Source organism: Populus nigra, chromosome 3 (assembly GCF_951802175.1).
Source record: "Populus nigra chromosome 3, ddPopNigr1.1, whole genome shotgun sequence".
NCBI classification, from domain to species: domain Eukaryota; kingdom Viridiplantae; phylum Streptophyta; class Magnoliopsida; order Malpighiales; family Salicaceae; genus Populus; species Populus nigra.
Window position 1 is genome coordinate 4,126,587 of NC_084854.1, and position 20,310 is coordinate 4,146,896.

The following is a 20,310-nucleotide window of genomic DNA, read 5'->3' on the forward strand; positions in this document are numbered from 1 at the left end:
ACGAGCTAGAAATAGAGAACAGAAACCTTAGTTAATTAGTTACAAAACCAAATCTAGAATCGACCAGGCTCAAGTCTTAGAGAAATTCGGATCAATCTAAATTTTCGATTTAAAAAGGAAATTCTAATATTATTTTTTATGGAAAAAAAAATTTGTTGATCCGAATGATATTTTTTCTCACCTAGAGAGACATGAGCAATTTCCTTTTTTCTCACCTTTGATGTGGTGTGGATTCATCATGGGATGATATTTTTTTTATTATTATTTTTATAAGTTAATCCTATCTGAAGACGAAAACATATTTTCATGGATGTTAAACTGAATTATCTGATATTGTGCTAAGTAAGCAGATATGATATGTGCTCGTATCTAAATTTGAAAGAGGTTATGAAAAAATAAAAGCTATCCATTTAATTCCATTTAATTCGAGATTGTTTCTGAGTGTGATTACAATGTTTTTAAAATGTTTTTTATTTAGAAATACATTAAAATAATATTTTTTTTTATTTTTAAAAAATTATTTTTGATATTAATACATCAAAATAATCTAAAAACACTAAAAAATATTAGTTTAAAATTAAAAAATAAAACAATAATTTTTTAAAAAATATTTTTAAAATATAAAAACAAAAACAATCAGCACCATGATTTTTATTTTATTTTTTGCGCTAGTGAAAGTCATAACTCTTTCAAGGGAAAAAAAAAAGAAGAAGAAGAAAAAACATTTATTCGGATGCCTACTTTAAGCATTGATGAGAGATGCCTCGAAATTTTACTTGCTTTGAGGTGCATGTGCTAGGGTGGTATCTTGACCTGCATATTATATTAAATTAAATTAAGGGAAAAGTATTCTATCAAAATAGATTTTAAAAAATAATAAAATGAACATGGTACTCCTTTATATACACATTACACACACACGTAAACTAATCATTGTTTTCTCTCTTTCACTTCATTCCAAAATTAGAGTTTATTCTAAGTATTATTCTGTCGAAATAATACAAATACATTAAAAAAAAATAAAAAAACCTTGAGTGAACTCAACAGCCAACTCGAATGAATAAATCAAATATATGACCTGATACATGAAATTAAAATGACCCCATTAATAGTAAAGCAAAAAATTATATTTGAAAAATATTTTAAAAAAATCAAATTCAACTCAGACTAATTTTTTTATATATATGACTCAGATCATAAGATTAAAGTGACTCCATTAAAAGCAAACCTGAAAAAGCAAAGAAACAAGATTCTTAACCAAATAAATATTGAGGGATGAAAATGAAAACAAAAAAGCCAATAAAAAAACAATGCAAAACAAAAAAAATAGCAATTAAAAGAATTATGACTAAATTCAACACAAAAACCAACTGAAATTAAATGTTAAGGAAAAAATTAACTCAAATTAAATGTTTAAGGACGGAATTAAAAAAAAAGTAAATCAATTAAGAAAAATTGCAATTAAAAGAATAATGACAAAATTTGATTTAAAAAAACTAACAAAATCAAACATCTAGGAAAAAAATTAAGAAAAAATCAATTATAAACAATCGATATAAATAAAGCAATTGCAATCAAGAGAAAAATAACTTAATCAAAAGAAAAAAGAAATTAAAGGGCTAATATAGTTTTTTGCATTGGCACCATGCAATCCGAGAAAAAAAAAAGGAAAGAAAAAAAAATCATTTGGCGTCAAACCATACCTCACTATTATACACGTGTCATTCAAAGAAAAAAAGATATCAAGACATATCAAATAATATAACAGAAACTTGATTTCAACCACTATCATTAATCATACAAGTTGTTTAAAGATAGCAAAGCAGCTGAGAGCCACACGTTAATAATTTTATTTTAATTATCTACTTACTTGCAATATTCAAAGTTGTATACTTGTAAAATAATCATGTTTTCTAGATCTTCAATAATTGGTAGCAGTATCGATGATTCGATTCAAAACATCAAAATACATAGGAGACACACAAAAAGAAAAAAAGAAATTAAAGTATTGTTCATGAACAGAAGAATATACCACATGGATATGCGCCATATAGCAAACAGAAAGATCAAGATGCCTCACCATAACCTCCAATTCTTCCTTGGATTTGATGTTTCTTGCTCCACTTTCAACACAGAAACCCCACCTCCCAAAAGAATAAAAGCGACTGATGATTATGAGGGGTAGTTTAAGTTTTGAATTTGCTTGTTTCTTTCAAGATAAATGAAGATAGATTTACTTGTTAATTTTAAAGTTGGTAAAATTATATATAAATCAGTCTGAACATTTATATCAATAAAATAAAATAAAAAACAACCGATGAAAAATGATGCGTAGCCTTGTATTTCTATTTATGAACAGACTGCTGCCATGTTAGTGGGGTTACAGTCCTCTTGCAGTCCATGGACATTGTCCACAGCTGTTTTTACTGCGTTAACATGGAAGAAATTGGATCCCTTTTGTTGCCTAGTTATGCTAGTCAATTCCCAGCACGTTGCTGCTGCAGGAAAATTTTTTTTTTTATAATATTATTAAATTTGGTTAAGATCAATTTAGCATGTTTAAAATTATGATTGTAATTATTTTTTTAAAGTAAATTTTATTAGGAAATACATTAAAATAATATTTTTTATTTAAAAAAATTATTTTTAATATTAGCATATCAAAATAATTTAAAAAGATTTAAAAAATTAATTTTAAAAAATATATATTTAAATTTTTTTAAAAATACTTTTAAAATACAAAAAATAAATCTTAATTAAATTATTGCTGTGGCCCAGCCACACGAGTTTCGAAGCAAATATTGTGGGAGGTGATCGGCTGTATTCCAGTAGACTCAGTGGGAGCAAGGGAAAAAATATTTAAGAGAACAACACTTTTTTATAACCAAAAAAAATTCAAAAATAATGACGTTATATTTATAGTGTGATAATGATTATTTTTTAAATAATATTTTGTATCAAAATATATGTTAATATTATTTTTTTATTTTTTAAAAATTATTTTTGATATCAACATATTAAAACGATCTAAAACATATAAATTATATTAAATTTTAATTAAAAAAATTAAATTTTTAAAAAACACGATTTACACTGCGTTTTCAAACTGTTAAATACCTCTATCATGGCTCGAGGGGATAAATATTTTTTTATTTAGCCATAGCTTTATTTTCTTAGCCATTAATCATCTTTCCTTTTTCTTGTGTTTTTGAGTTTCCATCATTTTCCTTCTTCGTTAAAGTCCTTTTAATTTGTGAGAGAGCACAATCTTTTTTGATGAAAAGTCCAATCATCTACCTAATATGAAAAAAAAAACATTTGTATTATAGATGCATTTTTTGTATCATAATTTTTTTTATTTGGAAAATAAAGGGATGTTATTTATACTTAATAAAATAAATTAAAAATAAACAAAATGATAAATGAAAAAAAAATATTAACACTAATTAGATAATAAAATGGAAAACTAATATTCCTAAGAAAATAAAGATAATGCAACACAAATATTTTTAAAAAATAATGAATGAATAGTTAACCAAATAATGTAGGTATCATACTAATCATACGAATACCAGCGTTGCAATATTTTTACTTTATAAATTATATAAATAAATTTTACTTTATAAATTGCAAAAAATAAATTTGAATACATGGTAATAAAAAAAAAAAATTAATGAGTATTAAACAAGAACATGAAAAGTTGATGAAGAGTTGATATGTTAATTTCCCTTGGTATTATATACGAAAGTGGTTCTAAACTTAATAAGAAATAATAAGAAAAAACTACCACTAGGTCCTACATTAAAATCATTATCTGGTGGCTCACAATCTTACAATTTTTTTTAATTTACCGTTTCGTTATATATTATACCCATAGTTTTTAGATCCGACCCGGTCAAAGGTTCAGGTTCTGGATTTCAACTGGGTCGTCCAAGTCAATTTTTTTTAAAATCAAAACAACATCGTTTTAGTAAACGAAAAAAACAAAAGTCAATGGGTTGCAATCGGATTTTGGACCGGGTTAACCAGGCTGCCAGGTCAACCCGCCGGGTTAGCCAAGTCACACCTGGTTTTTCCTTCCCCTATTTTTTCTTCCACCCGGCCCGGTTCCAGCCCGATATCAGCCAGATCTCGGATCAACCTGCCAAGCTGGACCATGTTTTAAAACTATCATTATATATAAAAAAAAAAAACAACATTCATTTGTAAAGGGCAAAAAAAAAAGGGAAATATTTTAGGGACATTATTGAGCGTAACAAGTAGATATAATATAGAAGTACTTTCTTCAAATAAGGATTATGATCTTAATCAGTACAGCAACCATCTATTATTCTCAAAATATTTTTTTATTTTAAAAAATTATTTATCACATCGACATGTCAAAATAATTTAAAAATACATAAAAAATAATTTAAAACTAATATAATATTTTTAAAATTTTAAAAATATAGTTAGACCGTAATGCCAAACATCATCTTAGTGGGATATGTTTTTCATCTAGTTTGATTAAGAGTAAGAGTATTTAAAAAATCAATTCATTTATAATATTTGTATTATTTAACTTGATCTGACGTGTTAAAATCAAATAATATAAATATTATATATAATAATAGGTAAAACAATATATTAAGAAATAGATATATGGATTGGGTGACAGATTGAGATTTTTTAAACCCGACCAAACCCGCGTACCCTGTACAATCCACTCTGTATAAATACTCTTTTTCGTTCTCTTTTCATTTTCTGTCTATCATCATTCTCCTATCTCCTTCTCGACCCGTGTACCCTAAACCTCAACGTCAACCAAATTTGTTTAATATCATATGGAAATCTATGGAAATCATCTATCTAAAATTTTAAATTTACTTTACAATAGAAGTTTGATTTATAAATTTGAATATATGATACTAAAAAATAATTATTATTAATCATTAATTAAGAACATCAAAAGCTAGCCCCCTTTGTATTGTACATGAAAGTGATTCGGTAGTGCGGCTGCGGGTGAGGTTCACCTGCAGCCACACTACCTAGTGTTTGGTTAAAGAAAAAGTAGGGTGTTTTGCTGGTAGGGCCCACTGATATTTGAGGCTGCACCGCAGGTTTTGAGAAGCTTCTCATGCTGTTGACCCAACGTTAACAGTGGAGCATGGCTCCACTGCGCACTGTTCACGTGAACAGTTTTTTTTTTTTTTTGAAAAACTAGTGCGCAAAGTTTTTTTTTCCTGAAAAACTAGTACAGTTAATTAATTGCACTCATATTGTAAACGTGAAATATATATATATATATATATATATATATATATATATTAAAAAATTAGTTTAACATAAATTAAATTTATTTGTACTGTAATCTCAATTTTATTCCTGATAATATTTTATTTAATTTTATTGCACGCAGGATAAATCATGATAACTGTAGTTATTGTCGAATGAATTTTGTACATAATGAAATTGTTGATTTTTTTTTAAAAAAATTGTGTTTTACTCGAAAAACTAGTACTTAATATTATTTAATAACACTACATAAATTAGAAGGATATCGCATAATGACGTAACATTTGTGAAATTTGATCGTAATTTCAATTATGTTATTGCATTAAAAATCATTAGTATTAATATATATATATATATATATATATATATATATATTATTTTATAACCTCAATTTAAAAAGCATTTTCTTAACTAAACACATTAAACTACTTTTTCTTTAACTCGATTTCAACCACAGTTTTAACCAACCACCTATTTTTTCAAACCAACCTCAACTAAAAGTACTTTTTATAAAATAATTTTTTTCAAACCACAACCATAAAAGTTACCGCAATACCAAACACACTCTTAAGAAAAAACAATAGAACAAGCTTAAGAACTCACATATAGTGAAACCCATAGTTAAGTCATCCACTAAAATCATGATCCAGTGACTCGTAATTTCTTTAATTTTTTTTATTGTTACTTATTATTTCTTTATATATTCTCTCTATCAGTATCAAGTAATATACGATGAGTATGTTTTACAGTGTGGCTGCGGTTGTTTTTCAAATAATTTTCCGTGCTGAAATGCATGTCAATGATTTTTTTATTTTTTAAAAATTATTTTTGACATCAACACATCAAAACAATCCAAAACATATTAAATTTTAATAAAAAAAAATTTTGAATTTTTTAAAAACACGGTTTGCACTGTATTTCCAAACGGTATCGATATTAGTTATAGATAATTAATGTATTCCTTTTAGAGTATATGATACAAATCATTTAATGAATAGTGATCACATATTTTAATATCATACAAATAATTTTGAAAGAGTCGTGTATATATAATAGTGTCAATCACTAATATTTTATCAATTAGCAAAGATCACTGGTATTTAATAATTACATAATTGTATATTTTAAAACTACATTTAGTATTAATATTATTTTAAATATGATTTAGAAAAATAAAATATTTTTTTTATTTTTCTATACTAATTAATTAAAATGTGATTTTACAAGAGAAAACGCATAAATTTTTTTAAAAAATTCCACTTTATTTAATTCAATAGAGACATGAATGACAATTATAAATGTATTAGGCTGGAATGGATTCATGTATATTAAAAAAAAACTTTATTGTATAGTGTTTGGTACTATGATATTAATAATTTTTTAAAATATTTTTTACTTGAAAGTATATTAAAATAATTTTTTTTAAAATTTATTTTTAATATTAGTATATTAAAATAATTTAATATCAGTATATTAAAATAATTTAATATTTTTTTAAAATAATTTAAAAATAAAAAAAAATGGAATTTATACAGCGTTCCGAAACGCGCTTCCAACTTTCCCAAAAGCAGCAGCAGCAGAATCGGTTCTCTTTCTCCCCTTTGGACACCAAAATAACATCACAGTACTTCCGCACAAATCAATACCGATCTCCACAACACAAAACTCCCAGAATCAGTTTCGCTCAGAATTCCATGGCAGAGAAACCTGAGCCAGTGAAAGTGCTATACTGTCCAATATGTTCTCTCCCTGCAGAGTATTGTGAATTCGGTCCTGATTTCGAGAAGTGCAAGCCTTGGCTCATCATAAACGCCCCTGAACTCTACCCTGATCTCCTTAAAGGTACACCCTTTATTTTTCTTTTGTTTCAATCTTGAAAACCCAGAAGTCCTATGTTTGTTTCCTGCTGCAATAACTGGTAAAAGGACGCAAAAAATTGATTTTTTTTTTAAATTTTGGGTTGGCAGAGGCTAATGAAAAGGAGGCCGAGAGGGTTTCTGAGCAACTGCAATCAGCTGGAATTTCCTCAAGCGGTGCTGATGGGGCAGCTTCTTATGCTCAATCTGGTAACTCCTGTTTCTTACACTGTTCCGCTAAAGGATTTTTGTTTTTAATGTGTGCTTGTTTCAAGAAATAATACACTGGGCATTATTAATTTTGTTTTGTTCTCCAAAAATTAATCTTTTTGTTGTATTTTTTTTTTTGTTTCAGGAGTGACATCGTCATCTAAGCAAGAAGAAGTGAAAAGGCTTCCAGGTGGAAAAATCAAGAAGAAAGTAAGCACTTATTTTGTTTCTGTTTTTTGTTATAGTTATGTTACTTGTAATTCTACTTAATGGGTTCGTACAAGATGCTTCTGATCTTCATGTTCAGAGATATGTTAAAGCATGTCTCACGGTAAAAGGGGGAGAAAAGGATAGATAGCGGGGTGTAAGTGTGTCGTTGTTGTTTCTTGGAAATGCTATCAGGTTTTCATTCTTTGATAGCATAGCATTGCAGTTGAGCTTGGCCAAAGGCACGTGAAGTTTGGAAGTATAAAAATGAGTTTTATGATTTTTGATAAGTTCAACTAGCAACCATTATCAACAGTCTTCAGTTTGAAGATGAGACATTGACTTTCTTTGTGACTTGATGATGCTCCAAATAGCTCTTAATACATCTGATCATGCACGTGGTACATTTTCTTTGTCATATTCTTCACATCCTCCTGTCTTGAAATCTCAACATAGGTGCATTACAGGCTTGCTTCTTGTTAATATGGTGCCAATTATGTGTTGGAAGACTCTTGTCTCTCTGTAATTTTTATTCTTTTTTGGATAACTGGCTTTTGTCTCATCAATGAAAAATAGTATTGATTATTGGCCTATTGTTCATGAGATGGTGTTGTACTGGATTTAATTTTTAGGTAAAATATAATGATCTGGTATTATTGGATGACCTCTTCTTTTCACTGTACAGGCAAGACAAGAAGTTGTAATCGAAAAGGTTGTTCGCAACAAGCGCAAATGTATCACCATTATTAAAGGATTGGACCTATTTGGTAAGCTGGATGTTGAGTTGACTTCAAATCATTATCTTGTGGTTTCATGGGCTGATTACTAATTGCTGAAGTTACTTACCTTTTCTCATGTTATGAAATATTTTTGTTCAGGTATTAAATTGAGTGATGCTTCCAAAAAGCTTGGGAAAAAGTTTGCTACTGGAGCATCTGTTGTTAAGGTGCACCAAATGCCTCTTATGACTATCCAATTTCTTTCCTTTTTATTCCACTGAATGATAAGTTTTTTCTTTTTTTATTGCTTGGTCATTTTCAGGGTCCAACAGAGAAGGAACAGATTGATGTTCAAGGAGATATAGCGTATGATATCGTGGAATTTATCACAGAGACTTGGTCTGATGTAATTTCTTCTATCAACCTTTTCTTTCTTCACATTATCCTCCCTGACTTTCTTCGTTTTAGTTGTCTTACTATCATCTAGGCATAGGATGTTTTCAAATTACAGATAAGAAACACATCCAAATTCACCTTACTAAAGATTGTGTGTGTGTTTTGCATTGTGGTTGAGTTGCAAAAAAGCAAGTTTTGAGTCAAAAGTTGATTTGTGGGTGTTTAGTTAACTATACAAAACCATGATTTTGAAGCCTCAAGACTCTTAAAACCATGGTTTTCAGAGCTGAATCCCAAGTAGAGCTGTGCACAGAAGCAGTTGAAGCATTCACTTTTAATTTCTTTGTTGACTTGAAAGTTTTTATCTTGCTTTTGAGTTACATGTGAGAGGCTTTGCATTGCCAACGTAGTTATAGCTTGATGTTGATGCTAAAGAAAGATTTTATGTGTCCAATTCTGTTAGGGAAAGATCCATACTAGTCTATACAACGTTTACAAACTTTGCCCAGAAGTTCTTATACTCATTTAATGGCTCTACGACATTTTGATTTATCAAGCATGCTGTAGTAATTATGTTATGAATAGTGTGTTCTTTATTGGACTATGTACACATTAAATCATGATGCAGTTATGTGATTAGTGTTCTTTGGAATAATTCTTTTGAAATTTTATTTGTAAGAGCAGAAATTGATGTTCGAAAATTACAAAATCAAAAGTTGCGTAGGTTGGTTTGAAGAGCTTCAGAATAATGCTTTTTTTTTTCCCCATGAGTGGAACTTCTTTTTGTTCTTACAAAAATATCGGTTTTTTATCTTTAAATTTTCATCGTAGCAGTAGAGCTAGAGCTGGTCAATTGATTGCCTCCTTCCCCCCCCCCCCCCCCCCTCTCTTTCTTGCGTAACTGGCTTAAGTTTCACTGTTCTTCCTTCCAGGTTCCTGAAACCGCCATTTACTTCATTGAGGACGGGAAAAAGGTTCCAGCTGCTTGATGCTTGCATATTCCAAATGAAAGTCGGATTGATTTTTGATTTTGAAATGGTATATTTATAAATCAGCGTTATTTGCAGAATGTAACTTCAGATTATTACTTTTGCTTGGATGAATTCTCACAAAATCAATTTTAGTAGGGGAGAAAGAGCAATGGATGCATGCATCAATGAATCTGGAGTATCTTATGTCTTCAATAAATCCATGAATTTTGTCACCGAATACATGGTAAATTAAATAACAAGTGGTGATTTTGTGTCGGCTAGAGCTAGCTGTACACCTTCTCCCGATACCGCATTCAAAGCTTTATGTTAATGCCGAGGAAGAAATCCACATTTTTATGATAGCTAGAATACTGTCGTTGATGAACAAAATTCGTGTCATGACTGAACAGACCATTGCTTAATTAAAAAAAAAAAAAACTAACACCATTCGGCGTTTTTATTTTAAGAAGGCCCAGATATGCTATGTTACCAGGCCCACGGCTCATGTGAATAGGATTTTTTTTTAATTTTTTAATTTTATATTTAGGTAAAAGAAAATTTAATAAAAAAAGCCATGTTGATTTCATGACCTGAGTTGTAGTAGGTTTAATAAGTTAAATTATAAAATTCAGATCAATTTAATATTTTATTGTCTAAATATGTTTTTAAACAATGTCAAATTGAATTATTTTAAGCATTTAGTTTACATTGAATTTATCTTCATAATGTATTTTTTTTTAATGTGGGATTAATTTGTTCAAATTTGAGTTTTACATGATTGTTATGGTATTATGATTTGAATTGCAAGTATGACATGGTTGACCTAGCTGCTTCAATATGTTAATATTACAATATGTATTTTTTTAAAAAATTATTTTTTAGATTTTTTTATTCCATTATTTTTTTCTTCTTTGAGTTTCATTCTTTAGATTTTTTAAAATAAAATTTTTATTTTTTTTATCTTATAATTAGGTAAAAAGTAAATTACAAAGAAAAAATATATTAAAATCATTAAATTCCATTACCTTGATCGCTGACTTGACAAGTTAAGCCTCGAAACCCGGGTTAATAAAATATTTTCTTGTTTTATTTTTTTAAAAAAACTGGAACGTTGAGATTTTTTTTAATGCATCTAGTTTATGTTGAATTTTTCTTTATGATATGTTTTGTTTTGGTTTCTATTGGATTAATTGATTTTGATTTGTTTTTATAATGTTTTTTTTTATCATCTTGATTTTTTTTTAATTCAAACCATATTTTTAGTAGTTGTCCAGTTTGCTGGCTGGATCAAATTAAAAAGAAAAAAAATTAAAACCATTAGATTCCATTACTAGAATTGCCAACTAGACATGTCAGGCCTCAAAACTCGGGTTGATCAAATATATTATCGTTTTAATTTTATTTTTTTAAAGTGCAATGTTGAGATTTTTTTATGCATCTAGTTTATTTTGAATTTGTTTTTGTGATATGTTTTGTTTTGGTTTCTATTAGATTAATTGATTTTGATTTGTTTTTACAATGTTTTTTATCATCTTGATTTTTTTTTTTAAAAATCTAAATCATATTATCATTATTTTTCCAGTTTGCCGGGTGAATCAAATTAAAAAGAATTTTTTTGTTTAAACCATTAGATTCCATTACTAGAATCACCAACTTTACAAGTTAGGCATCAAAATCGGGTCAATCAAAACCAAGATCGATAAAATATATTGTTATTTTAATTTTTCTTAGAAAAAGTGCAACGCCGAGATTTTTTTATGCATCCGGTTTATTTTGAATTTGTCTTCTTGATATGTTTCGTTTTAGTTTCTATTGGATTAATTGGTTTTGATTTGTTTTTATAAAGTTTTTTATCATCTTGATTTTGTTTAATCCAAACCACATTATTATCAGTCATCCAGTTTGCCAAATGAATGAAATTAAAAAAAAATAATCTAAAACCATTAGATTTCATTACCAGAATCGTCAATTTGACAGGTGGCATCAAACCCAGGTCAATCAAATATATTGTCATTTCAATTTTTTTTTTTTTAAAGTGTAATGGATAGATTTTTTTAAGCATCTGGTTTATTTTGAATTTATCTTTATAATATGTTTCATTTTGATTTCTATTGGATTAATTAGTTTTGATTGATTTTTATAATACTATTTTATTATCTTGATTTTTTTAAAATCCAAATTATATTATTATTAGTTGTCCAGTTTGTCGGGTTTAATGACATTAACAAACAAATTCCAACAATCTTGACATTTTTTTTATGTTTCATAAAAAATAATTTGACCTGTAGCAAATCACAAGTCAATGAATTAATAGGTTTTCCATGACATGTGTCTCATAAAAACCAGTCTTATAAAATATCCATAACCTAACCCGTCATCATCATAACTTTAGTTCCCTTAAATTAACATTTCTTGGTATTGTACTTAGATTGGTGGCCTATGCAAAGCCACGAGCCATGTCAAATTTTCTCTAACGTGAAAAAAAAATACATAGATGATAGTAGTGGTTTTTTAAAAAGCAAGAAAGATTTAATATTGCTATTATTGATTGGATTGGATTCAAAAAGCTTTATTAATTTAATAATATAATAAGAAAATAGATAATGATAACAAATAAATCAAACAAAAAAAATATGGCCTATAAAAATGAACTATTAATATTATACTCGAAACGAAAGGAACAAAAAGTCTGTCGGAGACTCACCGTTGATCCGTCATGGACCTTGCCCTATCACCAAAAGGAGTTCCCTAAGATAATTTTAACCCCATTACAAAAGGATGCATGATAGCATTAAAAAAGATCACATGTACCATCAGAGTAATTACCTGGAAGACAATAAAAAAATATCTTTGGTTGCAGAATTTCGACGATGCATCGCCTTAACACGACAGAGCAGCGAATACACTGATATGTGCAATGCACGTGCCAATTAGTTTTGATTTTTAAATAATATTTTATATCTATTAAAATACTGAATCAGTTTGATTATAACTAAAACAAATCAAAATAAAAAAACGAAAAATCCTTTTGATGTTCGTGAAAGAATTTTTTTGTGGGTAAAATAATCATTTTACTATGCTTTAAAAATAAAACAAAAACAAAAAAAATCTTAGAGCTAGTTAAATAATTTTTTTATAAAAAATAATTTTTTTATTTTATTATTCTTTAAAAATATAAAAAGATTGAGATATCTCTAGTAAATTTGATAATAAGTAATTAATATTGTAAAAAATTATTATTACCCTCAACAATCGGTCTAATATTTTTTTTTAAGAAGGGTAAAATCAACATTACATTACATTGTTTCAAATCGTGTTTCAATGACTATGCAATATGCATACACAATTATTCACTTATCCCTTTTAATTTTTTTAAATAATAACTGGACGGTGACATATAAAAAAAAAGAAAAAACAAAAAAAAAAGAAAAACAAAAACAAAATCTCTCATGGAGTCTGGATGGATAAAACTAGGAATATACCTCCCCCCCTCACAGTTCGATTCTTCCCTCAAAGCACCCAGTCACTGTCTTTGTCCAAAATCCCTCAAACAGCTTCTCCTCTTACAATCATCTTTTCTTGGTCTCAAGGTAATCGATCGCCACTCTTTGTTTAACAACATTCAAGCTTTTTTCTGTTTTATTTTTGCCTACCCTGTTAAGGTTGAGAAAGAGTATTGATCATTAAACTAGTCAAGGTGTTTAGGAGTTGTTGTTTTGTAACTTGTGCAGCAGCTTACATCTAGTGATGCTGTTTAAACGGTTCTTGATTCATGTTTTATTAACTAAATTATTCCAGAAGGGTTGCAATTTGTGTTGTTGCTTAATTCAGCATGAATATATGTGAACTATTATTTTGAAACTCTTTCTTTTCTTTTCTTCATAATCTTTTTTTTTATAGATTATTCTTATGTGGATTTTACTACAACATGCGGCCTGGTTAAGCACTGCTCTTTGCACTTCACATTTGCTCATTTGAATGAATGGAATTGGTGTTTGCCAGTGTTTGTAAATTATAGTAGTTTAGTTCTTAGGATGGAGATTGTAGGTTCTTTCTTGTGATTTCACTTACCCTTAATCGTATTTTGATGAAAGTCTACCTAAAAGTAGATTGTATCTCTGATATTTTCAATGCATCTGGGTCTTTGTTGTTGGGATAATCTGAAATATAATTATGCCTGAAGTTCAGTTATAATGATCTCTTAACTTTATTATTTTTTGACAATCTGGATATTTTCCAGGTGGATGTGGGTTTGGTTGTTCTGGACCAAACATCGGTATGGCTCATCTGCTTTCCACTTCTTGCTCGATAAAGTTGTCATCAAGCCACAGACCTTTATCTCAGCCATTTCGTCAATGCCCAACGAAGTGCCTTGCATTTTTTACGCTGGGAACTTCAAAATCTCCATTTAAAAGGTTTGTTTTGCAAGGAGGAACACAGCAAGCAAGCTGTGTTGTCCGTGCAACCGTGGCTCCTATAAGCCAAGAAACACCAACTCAATCCAGCTCTGATTCTCGACAGAATTCCAGTGAACCATCCAAGCCAAAGCGGGTCATGGTTATTGGTGGAGATGGCTACTGTGGTTGGGCCACTGCCCTCCACTTATCCAACAAAGGTTATGAGGTTGCTATAGTTGACAGCCTCATTCGTCGTCTCTTTGACCAACAACTCGGTCTAGACTCCTTGACTCCTATTGCTTCTATCCACAACCGTCTCCGTTGTTGGCGATCAGTCACTGGAAAAACAATTGAACTCTATATTGGTGACATTTGTGACTTTGAGTTCCTGTCAGAAACCTTCAAGTCTTTTGAACCTGATGCTGTAGTCCATTTTGGGGAACAACGGTCTGCCCCGTATTCAATGATTGATCGGAACAGAGCTGTTTTTACTCAGCACAACAATGTGATCGGAACACTTAATGTGCTCTTTGCTATAAAGGAATTCAGGGATCAGTGCCATCTGGTGAAACTTGGGACAATGGGAGAGTATGGAACACCAAACATTGATATTGAGGAGGGTTATATAACTATTACTCATAATGGAAGAACAGATACTTTGCCTTTCCCCAAGCAAGCCAGCTCTTTCTACCATCTTAGTAAGGTCCATGACTCAAATAATATAGCTTTCACTTGCAAGGCTTGGGGAATTAGAGCAACTGATTTGAATCAAGGAGTGGTTTATGGAGTAAGGACAGAGGAGACTGAGATGCACGAAGAGCTCTGTAACAGGCTTGATTATGATGGAGTGTTCGGAACTGCATTGAATCGGTTTTGTGTCCAGGCTGCAGTTGGTCATCCACTTACTGTTTATGGAAAGGGGGGTCAGGTGAGACCTTGGCTCAATAATAACATAGCATTTCTATTCCACATCGCTTTCTTCTTTCATAAATATGTGGACAAATGATAATTTATAGTACTGAAAACAATTCTCCAATATTTTAAGTTAGGTGCTGAGGACAAGAGCTCGATAATCATAATATAGTTCTTAGCTTGTAGCTTGAAACTCAATGCTTCTTAGTGTCCACTTTCAGTTTCTTTAAAATTCAGATCCTGAAGATAGCCTTATATAAAAAAATTATGTAAATGCTTTACTGCAGCATCACTCTTCCCAGAAGATGCTTCTGAGGAAACTGTTATACTGGAGAATATGATTTGGAAGACTTTTTCCTGTTTGCTTATGATGTGATATTCATTAAAGAAATGAGACCACCATAAACTAAGTTGCTCATATTATGCTGTGCAGTGTGAGAAACCTAGATCCTGACTTGCATAGCTATTTTTGTTTGATGTTCACATCAGGCTATACTTCAAAATTGGATAATGCCTTGTCACTAGGGATTAATGTGGCGCATGAACAATAAAGTAGCTTTCATTGATTCACTGCTTATCACACATGCCATATCAATACAAACATATGCTAAAGAATGACTTTCCTTTTGTGATATCTTTGATGTATCTTTGTTTTGTTGGCTTCAATTTGGTTCTTGGGAGAAATTTGTACAGATATATTGTGTTTTTTTTTCCCCAACTGGTGATCTATGGATTTGTTTTATCCTGCATGTACATATAAAATTGCCTTTAATTAGTTTGTTCTCTAACTTTCTAATTCATGCAATTCAGACCAGGGGCTACCTTGACATAAGAGACACTGTCCAGTGTGTTGAACTTGCCATTGCCAACCCGGCACAGCCTGGTGAATTTCGGGTCTTCAATCAATTTACTGAGCAATTTTCTGTCAACGAACTTGCTTCTCTTGTTACAAAAGCTGGAGAGAAGTTAGGGCTTGATGTGAAAACCATATCTGTGCCCAACCCAAGAGTAGAGGCAGAAGAGCATTACTACAATGCCAAGCACACAAAGCTCATTGAGTTAGGGCTCGAACCACACCTTCTTTCAGATTCTCTTCTTGACTCTTTGCTCAATTTTGCCATCAAATTCAAGGATCGGGTTGATACAAAACAAATAATGCCCAGTGTTTCTTGGAAAAAGATTGGTGTGAAGCCAAAGACTCTTGCAGCTTAATCAAGCATGGATGGTTAAAGGCTGTTCAGCTGAGAAGTTGCATTCATCTTGGTCTTATTTCTCTCCTTGCTACATTTTTTTTTGGGTAGGTAGTGTGGCTTTTCTTAGCATTCTACTGAATGTAGTCTGTAATCATTTCCAGCTGTAATTTATGCAAGTTACAAGTATAAGATCCTGTCTTCGAAATTCTAGGGTTCTAGGATTTTGTTGGCGGGATGCTAGACTAGTTTTCCTTGTGCTTGTGTATTTACTGAGATAGTCAGAATGGAATACTTTATGAAAGAAACGAACGAATCGATCTCTGGACGAACAATTGAGAGTTGTTCGCACATGTCTCAGTAGTGACCAACAAGGGTGAATGCTCACTATTAGGCGTTTTCAGTGATGTGCTTGTCTTATTTTCTGCTGTGCAATTTTGATATTCTTGTTAGCAGATTAACAATGACTACTCCAAAAGTTTCTTCTTAAAATCGTACTCTCTTTTCTCAAAACAGAAGTCTTGATAGTAATGATTTTGCTGTATTTAGAGAATTACAAAAATATAGAATACGTTTTTTGACCAGAGGCTTTTTCATAAGTTCAACAGTGCATATAATTTTGAGGGAAATATTCACTGTCATACAATTTGTGACAGCAGTGTGGCTGAATCACAAGACTTAAAGCTTCATTTACGTGCAACAGAATGCCAAGCTCATGACACAATGCCCAAAATGCGTGGACAGTCGCTAGGAAAATTCTTAACCAGGCTGACTTTCAGGTCATGCCGTCATGTCATTGGAGGTGAGTGATGACACAGAGTAGCTCAACTTGTAGCTCCAGGAACTCTTCCAAATGACTTGCAACTAATTTCTCCTATTGCTCAGGGAGCTAATTTATTCTTCTGACGTCAGTGAAACTATCACAGTCGAGAACGAAAACAATGATCCTTCAATGGTAACTCAGGCATGTCTTTTTCTGCATTAAAATTTTCCCTCAAGAAATCCAGTACAACCGAAGTTAACTCGCCTTGATGTGAAGTATATTCATGATTAGCTCCCTTTATGATGTGTAGTTTATGATTTGGTATGAACTTGGCAAATTCCAAAGCATCTTCAGCTGGTACAAATTTATCCATGGATCCATGGACTGTCAATACCCTGTAATTAACAGCATTAAGATCACAACACCCAACAATTTGAAAATACTGTAATACACTGCAAGAAGCAACAAAGAACAAATGATAGGATAAGCCGGAGCTTCCACAAGATGTTTCGAGAAAGAGATCAATGGTATGCTCTTCAAATTGTTTGTGACTTGGGATGTTGCTATTTTCTTATTCCAGTTCAATTCAGGGAAAGAAAGCACCAAAACAATATCTCCTCCCCATAAATATTACATGGAAAAACATATCAACCATGTGTGAAAATGAATGCTTTGCAATTTCTGACCTGCACTCTTGTTGAATCAACAAGCAGACTGCATGGATATCAGTAGTTAATCGATCCTTCAAACTTTCTTCAGTCACACGATACTCGAATTTTCCTGCAACAAGACAGTAAAAATTAACCAGGTGCTGGGTTAATCTAACAAACAAACACCACCCAATATCAGCTATGAGTGATGGTATTTCTTAAGAAAATTTACAAGAAAATGTTTCATTTATACACTTGAGCCATTAGATTAGCAAAACCCACATTTGGGTCCCACATTAAGCTCATGATCCAATGGCTTACAATCTTCTTAAGACTTGTCCTTGTTAAATATAATTTCTCATCAGCGATGTCTGGCAGGCAGGTAACTACACAATGCCTTGTTATATCAAAGATAGACAAGCATCAAATTCTAAAATCTAACATAATAACACTTTTTTGCGATCGAGGAACAATACAGGGACAAGGATCTATTAGCATAAGACAAAATCACATGCAGTCGCTTACCTTTTCTATTAAAGACATCTATATATCCATGTTCTTTGAGTCTTAGCAGAAAGTCTTTACCCAGGCGGCCTTCCATGCCTTTCTCCAGGTTAAACCGGCCAGAAATATTAACCACTGTATGGACATCATTGTACTTTGAAGCATACAAGAGCACCACATTTCCACCTGCAATATAATCTTGGATCAAACTAGCCCTTCCAAGAAATCAAGACAAAAATAGCAATAATATCTTATTTTTTTTACATTTGATTTTCCAGGTTCAGCTAAATTTTAATGAAGCATACTGTGCATGTAGCAAGATCACAACTTTTCTAAAGAATTGTCATTAATGCATTAGCCATAATCAAAGTGGTTCCACTTCAGATGAGAGAACATTTCTTCAGCACTTAAGAGGATCTCAATTTCAAATAAAAATTTATTAGTGTTAATATTAACACCCTTACTTGACCCATGAAAACCTTGCATCCACATAACTTCAATATTCTAGTGCATCAGTAGACATATATGGAGTGAATATGATGCTATTCAAATGCCAACAAAAGGCTACATCAGAGGAAAAAAAGATTCACACATATTTCCAGACATGCTGTCTAATTTCATTTCTTTTTTGGTTCTTCCATTCTCAATAGACCGAGCAAGGAAGCAAACAGACCTTTACTGTGTCCAATAACTGCACTTATCACACGATTCTCCCCACGAAAATGTTGAACCACAGCACGTAAATCCTCAGCTTCTCTACGGTAGTTACCATACTGAAATGAGCCTTCACTTTCCCTGGAAGGTGGAGAATGGAAACATCCGTAACAATATTTCGTTATCAATATACTGACTTTTTTTTTGTCTAAAAGATGAAGTTCGCAATGCGGAGTCTATCCAATTGTATGCAAACAAAAGGTATAGCAGCAACCACAAACACCAAAACGATCATTAACAGATTCATCTGCCTATTATCTCAATCTGTTAAAAATAGTTGATGGGATGTGCTCTCATTCTCTTTAATCGCAAAGAAAGTTTACCCATTTCCAGCAAAGTCAAAACGGAAGGCACTGATTCCTTCTTTCTCCAAAGCAGCAGCGAGGTTTACCATTGGTATCCGTTCCTGTACACACGGTGCAAAAACATCAAAAAGATTAACCAATAGTTTTGTTTAGACAGAACGGACATACAAAAGGAGCAAAATATGTTCTTGTAGAAGGGAAAAAACAGAATAGATATTATAAAAAAAAAAATCACCTTTGACGACTGAAATCCATGGCACACAATAACAAGCTGTTTAGAACCAGTTTCATGTAATATCCCAGAGAGCTTCTCGCCATGGTTGTTCTCTATAACAACTCTCCGTTGTTGGACAGCTGCCAACAGATCAAACACACATTCATACACAGGGATGATCATGAGAGAAAATTGACAATTCATAAACATAGAAAGCTAAAATGAAACTGACCCAAGATTATGAAAATTACAATTCTCATAAAATCAATGCCTACAGTATTAGAAATTCATAGAACACTATCAATTTTAAATTTTCAACGACACTTTTATGACCCATATCAGATAAATCATAAAGAAGCTCAGAAGATAAAAAATTATTCTTGTCTGGATAAATTTTTTTTGAAAGAAATGATTTTGTTCTGTCTATAATTAAATCAAGTGGTGGTCGGGCCACTTTACCTCGGTTTGCAAGGGACTGAGTCATGGGAAATGGTGTTTAGAGTTTTGAGTAAATTTAAGACGCGGTTGGCGATGATTTATGTTTTGAGAAACCTGAACACCGTTAGGCCTCGTGATCTTGATGGTTGTTGACTCGTGGTGTTGGACGAATGCCATTAAGCATGAGACCTAAGGAAATGGGGCACCAAAAACATTTGTTGTCTTCCAAGAGCCATGAATGAATGTTTGGTTTTTCATCATTTTTCAATTCTATTTTAAGACTAGATTGGTGATTTAAGTAATATGATTAAAAAAATCCAATAATAATAAATAAACACATAAAAAATAAAATGAAAAAAAAGGTTAAAAAAATTTGATACGAGGCAACCTGAATTATTAAAGAACTCAATAATAAAGAAGAAAATACAAAAATACAAAAAAATACAAAAAAAAAAACTAAGTTCAATCGGGTTAACTCACAAACTTTATAACTATAAAAATAAGATTACGATAATCTCATAAAAAAAGCGTAGAAAAAAAATTTGAATACTAATTCCTAATAAATCAAATGAGAACATGATAACTTCACA

The 20,310-nt window shown here is 31.0% G+C and overlaps 3 protein-coding genes across 6 annotated transcripts; 2 read left to right on the forward strand and 1 right to left on the reverse strand.

The window, feature by feature from the left end:
- Positions 1-6,824: 6,824 nt before the first annotated feature.
- On the forward strand, positions 6,825-9,939 carry LOC133688582 (translation machinery-associated protein 22). Of its 3 annotated transcripts, none has more exons than XM_062108110.1 (8): positions 6,825-7,116; positions 7,242-7,340; positions 7,486-7,550; positions 8,233-8,314; positions 8,426-8,493; positions 8,589-8,672; positions 9,595-9,700; positions 9,787-9,939. In XM_062108110.1, the coding sequence occupies exons 1-7, from the start codon at positions 6,969-6,971 to the stop codon at positions 9,649-9,651; spliced, it is 603 nt and encodes a 200-aa protein (XP_061964094.1). In that variant the 5' UTR covers positions 6,825-6,968; the 3' UTR covers positions 9,652-9,700; positions 9,787-9,939. The 3 variants fall into 3 exon arrangements, with proteins under 3 accessions (XP_061964094.1, XP_061964095.1, XP_061964093.1); XM_062108111.1 differs by having other exon boundaries at positions 9,790-9,939; XM_062108109.1 differs by having other exon boundaries at positions 9,595-9,939.
- Positions 9,940-13,065: 3,126 nt separating this feature from the next.
- On the forward strand, positions 13,066-16,539 carry LOC133689391 (UDP-sulfoquinovose synthase, chloroplastic). The gene is made up of 3 exons (XM_062109246.1): positions 13,066-13,223; positions 13,874-14,958; positions 15,753-16,539. Exons 1-3 carry the CDS (start codon positions 13,094-13,096, stop codon positions 16,152-16,154), a joined length of 1,617 nt encoding a protein of 538 aa, XP_061965230.1. The 5' UTR covers positions 13,066-13,093; the 3' UTR covers positions 16,155-16,539.
- Positions 16,540-16,653: 114 nt separating this feature from the next.
- On the reverse strand, positions 16,654-19,966 carry LOC133689392 (uncharacterized). Of its 2 annotated transcripts, none has more exons than XM_062109249.1 (7): positions 19,742-19,966; positions 19,304-19,422; positions 19,087-19,169; positions 18,723-18,844; positions 18,071-18,235; positions 17,582-17,675; positions 16,654-17,290 (listed from the first exon to the last, which is right to left on the reverse strand). In XM_062109249.1, the coding sequence occupies exons 1-7, from the start codon at positions 19,764-19,766 to the stop codon at positions 17,053-17,055; spliced, it is 846 nt and encodes a 281-aa protein (XP_061965233.1). In that variant the 5' UTR covers positions 19,767-19,966; the 3' UTR covers positions 16,654-17,052. The 2 variants fall into 2 exon arrangements, with proteins under 2 accessions (XP_061965233.1, XP_061965231.1); XM_062109247.1 differs by lacking the exon at positions 19,742-19,966 and adding an exon at positions 19,515-19,673.
- Positions 19,967-20,310: the final 344 nt, after the last annotated feature.